Genomic DNA, 7,312 nt, shown 5'->3' with positions numbered 1-7,312 from the left:
TTGGGACAAAAGTAAACACGCACAAACATCACCTCTTAAGGAGGACTTCAGACAGTTGCCTGGCCAAGTAACAGGCCAGGTCTTCCAGACTACATGAAGAAAAAGGATTCTACCTCAATGAAAATGCTATCAAGCAAAGCAAAGCAAGTTCTTAAAAGAACTGAGCAACTAATGGTACCTGAAATCAATCAAGTAAAATCAGTATACAACTCAAATTCAAAACCAATATAAGATAAGGGTCAACACAATCAGTCAAATGTGCAATGCACAAAGCTCAAAGCAATATGAGCTAAGAATCCTACAAAACAAACAAGTTAGTTCATGATAATCAATCAAACTTAATCAACTTGCATAAGTCTCCTTAAGGCATTTGCTTCTTAACCTGAAAAACCAAACTCAAACATGGGCAACAAGACCACTAGGACAAGCCTAGGGTCAAAAGGAGATAAAAAATCCAAAACAGCAAGTGAAAGCTATCCAAAATCAAATTCAAACAATTAAGAAACAAACCCAAGTGGTTTCACATTCATATCATTCATCATTATCATTTCACAAACAAATTAGGTCAAAACATGTCATATAGAACCTCAAAGAAGTCAACAGAAAGATTCAAGTCAAACCCAATCACAAATATTTCAATAAATTCTCAAATAATTCATGATCAAACATCAACCATAACATGATAAGCATACCAAATTTCAGCTCATTTGGATCAAAGGAAGTAGGTCAATGAAAATCAGAAAGTCAAAGCAAGTTCAAGCAAACTCATACAAAGCATCAAAACATGCACCAAGTCAAATAGTGACAACACATGATAAATGAATGGGATTAAAACCATGACAAACTTTAAGATGTCTACAATTCACATGTCAAATTTCAAGTCCATCCAATTAAGCATTAGAATTTCACAAATCAAATACAAACATGTGTCAGAAAAAATCAACAAATGACCAAACAGGGGAGAAAATTCCAATCAAATAGGAAATGCCAACAATAATTCTAGAAAAAATTCACATGTATTCTCAATATCCACAAGTATATTCATGCAAAAATCTAGACCATTTTGAGTTCAATAAGCATGGTAATTAAAATCATGAAGTTGGACATGAATGGTGTGACACAAATTGTCACACCTCTATTCAAAAAATCATATCTCATCAACCAGCAATGATAAATTCACAAACTCTACACCAAAATCACCATGAACATGTCTAGTTTGAGCACAAAAAATTTCAGAGGCATTGGATTAAGTATCATCATTTCACAAGCAAAATGGCATGGCATACACAAAATGGATACACATGAACAAACCCTAGCACATTTAAAAATCCACACGTGCAAAAATTCTGGAAAAATCATCATAATAAACTAGAGATCATGAGGAGCATTTCACAAAATAATCCCATCAAATTTGGACAATTATTGAGGAACTTATGAATTTTTGAAGATTGAAGATCAAAATGAAATAAATATTGAAATAAGAAATGATTTAATTAAAATATAAAACCGGCAGTGGCATTTTTGTAATATTGGGACTAACTAAGTGAAACGCCGCGTTTCACTTAGTGAGGTGGCGCTCAGCTACTCGCTTCATGGCAATGGAACAGTGGAAAATACATGCAGACAAAAGCTCCAGCAGCCAAAACACGTTTCTGGTTTTTTTTTAAATTAGGGTTTGCTACTGTTCATCGTGTTCATCAATCGTGATGAACTTTTGTCCCGGATTTGGAAAATGAGCACACCAATCAAATCAGCAAACAACGTACATCAACATTCCAACATTCATTAATCTTAAATCAAACAAAAATGGAGGAAACGAGCAAGATAAAATCTAAACATCAAACTTCATTTCAACATATCTCTCTTAATACTCAACCATTTTCCACGATTTAAAGTTCAGTATAACCAGCATGCACTACGCCAAAAAAGACCTATGAGAGCGCTTTTTTTGGCCTTTAAAAGCGCTTAAAAGCGCTGCCGTAGGTGGCGCTGCTATAGGTTTTAGCAGCGCTTTTTGTTTACTAAAAAGCGCTGCTAAAGGTTGTCAATAGAGAGCGCTTTTTAGTAAAAAGCGCCGCTAAAGGTGGTATATAGACAACCTTTAAGAGCGCTTTTTACTAAAAAGCGCTCTCTATTGACAACCTTTAGCAGCGCTTTTGAGTAAAAAGCGCTCTTAAAGGTTGTCTATATACCACCTATAGCAGCGCTTTTTACTAAAAAGCGCTCTCTATTGACAACCTATAGCAGCGCTTTTTAGTAAAAAGCGCTCTCTATTGACAACCTATAGCAGCGCTTTTTACTAAAAAGCGCTCTCTATTGACAACCTTTAGCAGCGCTTTTTAGTAAAAAGCGCTCTCTATTGACAACCTTTAGCAGCGCTTTTTACTAAAAAGCGCTGTCTTTTCCTCTAGTAAAATAACAAAACGCTGCCTTCAGTTTAAGCCTACCATTTCAACCTGTAATATTTTTTGGGAATAATCCCATAAACCTGTAAATCAAGCCTCTCTAATTCAAGCATTTGGAGTCATAATTCAAGCATTTGTAATTTTTTAAACCAACACAAGCAAACCAACACAAGAATGAACACATTTGGAGTCATAATTCAAGCAAACCAACACAAGGATAGATAGGCACTGAACACATTTGGAGTCATAATTCAAGCATTTGTAATTTTTTAAAGCAAACCAACACAAGAATGAACACATTAATCTATCCATGAAATTAAAGATATCACTAAAATTATAAAGAACTATACACAAGTCAAAACTAATATGTTATACGGCCTATTTGGAGTCATAACTAATCTGTTAAAAATATAAAGAACTATACACTTGCCAACCAGAAACCATTCTTCATCAAAGTATTCATGTTATTTTGAAACCATTATATACTAATTAATCTTTTCTTAATAAAATATTGACACAATTCCTCCTTGATTTGTTCCAACTGCAGTCTCGTGTAATGAGCACACTTGTATTCATCAAAGTACTACATAACAAAACATAATATGCATGATTTAGTTAAAAGTAATAAATAATATGAAATATTCGATAAATATTAAAACAAATCCTAAGTTATAAATCCATACCGTGATTGGAATCTCTATTTGATTCATATTAATGATTTCCCTCATAAACCTCATTACAAAGTATCCGTAATCGATACCGTTGCGCTGTAGAGGACACTACATAGAAAAATAAATAAGAATGTATAGTTATCTTTTCTTATCAAGTAGCATCACTATTATAAGCAAAATTGTGAAAATTAAAGTACCTGCACTTTTATCCACGTAATGTTGCTGGATTTAGTACGTGGTACTCGAGCTTGTCTTTGAGATCGGAACACTTTTATTGATCTAACAAAATAAAAACATATATTTAGAACAATCTCACATAAATATACACGAATATTTAGAACAGTCTCACTTACGTATCAACTAATTGCTTCATATCCGGATAATTTGTCCATTCACCATCTATCGAATTCAGAAAATATACCACTTCTTTTAAAGGATCAATAGCAAGCAACAACCAGTGACACCTATAAATTAAAACAAAAGTTTATATGGAAATTTTTTACGTAAAAGAAACAATTAAAGATTAGAATAAACTTAGAATTAAAATCTAACCCTGAATTATACGGGCAAAGATACAAGTTGTTTGTACTGCTGGCCATGAATCTCTTGACTAAGTACTCTCTACATGAATCCGGTTCCCTACAAATTAATGCTTTGTTGACCAGGGAGGAAGACACGAAACGGAATCTGTTTGACAATTGATCATTCCCGCGCATGAAATTGTCATACAAGAACCTTCAATAAAAACATAATAAACATTAGACTATTTTTATTGAAATGTGTAAATAAATTGTTCAAGTAATTAAATAATATATAGATCGGATTACCGGATGTATGTGTGTATAACACCGACGCCTAATTCTTGATGCCGAAAAATATGTTCCAGATCTTCTTTTCCGATTGTTTCAGTGCATGAATAACCAAAGATATCTTCCTCCATATCCAGTAAGCGAATAGCACCAGCTGTTGCCATATCTGATGAGTCAACAAGTGTTTCAAGAGATATCTGGTATCGAGGCACAAAAGCACCTTTTTTTGGCAAAGAAGTCACTGGAAGATCCCTTTTGTTTTTCTGTCGACTACCAATTTTCTGGCTCAGTTGTTGTGACCCTTGAGCAAATACCTATAAATCATATAACATAGTTAAATTATAAAATCATGCATTTTTTGATTCGGATCATATAATTAACACTTTCAATATACCTCTTTTTGTGATGCAACAGACTCGTTGTGCCGCAAAATCCCTTTATCCTTAGATGCGGGTTTTGTAGGCGTCTAAAATTACCATGTAAAAAAAATTAACTTAACGGTTCAGAATTGACATTTGAATACTAAAAGATTCATAGTGGTTTTTGAATTCAACATACCTCATCATCAATGAAAATGAGATCCAAGGGCCATGCAACAAATGATCCTATTGCATCTCGCAGCAATGTTGTCTCTGAAACAATGTCAGGTATCGGTAGCAACGCATCCTTATCTAATACAACATCAACCGATACTTTAAGGTGTCCATCCGGGAGCGGTCTATGGTGAAGTAAATCTCCCGAAGTGTTGTGCACTTTTCCCTTGCCAACTAGGCGATAAGTCGGTGACGATAAGTATAGCTGACAAGATGAAATGCCCTAAACCAATAATAAATATGTTACTTTTAATGTGTATATATTTCAATTAACATAAATGTGCTATTTTAATTTCAAAATAACATATATAATTACCTCGGGAAATTTATTTTGACAATTGATACTGGCTTTCTCACTAGTTTCTTTCAACTGTGAACTGCACTTTTCCATACACCTATATCTCTCATTATCCTTTTGCAATTGAAGAACTTGCGCTTGTAATGCCTGCAACGTCTCCATCACTTCTTGATTGCTAGGATTTCTTCTCCTTGGATTCTTATACAAGGAAGTTGGAGTACAACCATGCCCTTTACCCCTCACCCGACCGGGATACTCAGGAACATTTAGTGCTCTACTAAGTACGCTCCTGTTCTCCTGGTCCTCAGCTGTGCTTATCGATTGAGATAGGGTCTCCTGAAATTCATTTACATATCGGAAATTATTAGTGGAGATAAAAAAATTAATTATATATTATTAAACTTTTGATTTAATTAAAGACACAATGTTCTACTTACACATTCATCATAAATATGTTGAACGTCATCCCTAACAGTTCCATCCTTTCCCACACGAGCTTCTTTCCACAAAACATGTGGCGGAAGTGATGTTGCGTCACTTTTCGTCTCGTCTAACTACGCATTGACACAAATAATAAGATAATCAATTATAACACATTGAGACAATTAATAAGATCGTAGCATTTTTGTATACTTACAATTTTTTCCTCTAAGCGTGCATATCCCAAACGACCTTTTTTGTATGCATACGTGGGATTTGACGCTCTCTCGCGATTTGTGGCACTCACTTTCTTGAAATTTTCGTCTCTTCTTTGGGCTACAAAAGCAACCCATTCTTCTTCTGTAATGAAGATCGCATACTTCACTGGATATTCCGGATCATATTCAACAAAATTTTTTTCTTTGTCTTTAAGATACTTGTTTGTTAAAAACGTTCTCCACCCTCTGTGTCTTTTTCCGGCCAATTGAAGTATATACTTTTTTCGGATAGTTGTATCTTCAATGTTAAAAGACCTCTACGAAAAAATATTGGAATAGAGTGTGTTAGTATAAGTAATTTAAACACATTATCGTCAATATAAAGAAAATATAAACAATCATATATTGTACCAGTATCTCAGTCCAAATCTTATCTTTAGCGCTACCCAACTCTTTATTACTCCATCTTGTAGCAGTGATTGGAATGTGCATACGAACAAGTGTACCAATGTAGCTTGCCAACTTTGCAGCATTAGACCCAATTAGTTGGTTATCAGCATTCCAATTTACATTATATGTTACTGCTTTATCTCTATCACGAATGATACTCTTCATAATAGTGATGCCTCGTGTAATTTCTTTTTCTGAAGTATCATCAGGAGCATTTGCATCTTGTGAGTTTTCTTGATCACTAGCCATTTAACCTGTAATAAAGAAAAAATATAAAAATGAAATGAAAAATATAAAAATCCATAATCAATAATCCATATATATATTGAATAATATAAAATGACATAGGCTATAATTAAATTTTCTTGAATGACATAGGCTATAATTATACTATTACCTTTTTCAGTAACGTCTCTTTCTTTTCTTGGTAGGAATATGTTCTACTTTTCTTTTAACAACGCGGACGGTTGGATTGATCCAAATACCCTCATTATGATCATTTCTAATACATGATTCATTCTCATTTTGATCATTTATGGTAAAAGATTCAATCTCAACATCAATATCACCTTGATCTCCAATTCTTTCATCAATTACTTTGTTAGATAAAAGCACTATAGACCATTTCGTACTTGTCGGATCAGTGACATAGAATACTTGTTTAGCTTGAGAGGCTAGAATGAAAGGCTCATCTGTGTAACCCACCCTATTAAGATCAACTTGCAAAAATCCTGACTTATCCACTCGTATGCCATTATTATTTTCAACCCACTTGCAACCAAATATAGGAATCTGAAACTTCTCATAATCAAACACCAAAATGCGCTCGATAACCCCAAAATATGACAGATTTGCAAATTTCGGGTTTAAGTCCTTCACACTTGATATGTGCATTGCTTCAGCTACCAAGGTGACACCACTATTTTGCATAGTACTTTTATCATCTTGTTCTTTGGTATAAAATGTGTATCCATTAATTGCGTATGCGCTATAAGAAAACACAACCAAACTTGGACCATATGCTAAACATCTCAACCTTTCTGTTATTGAAGCGGGATCTGAACGATACTTTGAATAAATATGTTCCTTAAACCATGGTATGAAACTTCGATTGTGCTCTCGTACTATCCAATTCTCATTTCTATTCGGATTTAAACCTCGAAGAACACCCTTGTGCATTTCAACATACGGCTCAACCTCAATCTCATTGTGCAGAACATACAAATGCACTTGATCTCGTTCGACCCTTGATACTGTCACAACTTTATTTCCAATTAGCTGTTTACCTTCTTTTTTTTCAACAATATGAGATTTGGGGAGTCCAATTGATTGAACATTTGACAAATATTCTGTACAAAACTCAACCGCTTCTTCAACAATGTATCGTTCGGCAATACAACCCTCTGGTCGACTTCGGTTTTTCACATACCCTTTTAATATTTTCATAT

At 34.1% G+C, this 7,312-nt stretch overlaps 1 protein-coding gene across 1 annotated transcript; it reads right to left on the bottom strand.

The window, feature by feature from the left end:
- Positions 1–289: 289 nt before the first annotated feature.
- On the bottom strand, positions 290–6,029 carry LOC127078788 (uncharacterized). The gene is made up of 12 exons (XM_051019217.1): positions 5,826–6,029; positions 5,414–5,731; positions 5,214–5,330; positions 4,795–5,112; positions 4,444–4,701; positions 4,280–4,351; positions 3,904–4,199; positions 3,629–3,811; positions 3,430–3,540; positions 3,274–3,355; positions 3,089–3,184; positions 290–298 (listed from the first exon to the last, which is right to left on the bottom strand). The coding sequence occupies exons 1-12, from the start codon at positions 6,027–6,029 to the stop codon at positions 290–292; spliced, it is 2,064 nt and encodes a 687-aa protein (XP_050875174.1).
- Positions 6,030–7,312: the final 1,283 nt, after the last annotated feature.

Source organism: Lathyrus oleraceus, chromosome 5 (assembly GCF_024323335.1).
Source record: "Lathyrus oleraceus cultivar Zhongwan6 chromosome 5, CAAS_Psat_ZW6_1.0, whole genome shotgun sequence".
NCBI lineage: Eukaryota > Viridiplantae > Streptophyta > Magnoliopsida > Fabales > Fabaceae > Lathyrus > Lathyrus oleraceus.
This window is presented reverse-complemented; position numbering and strand designations above follow the sequence as displayed.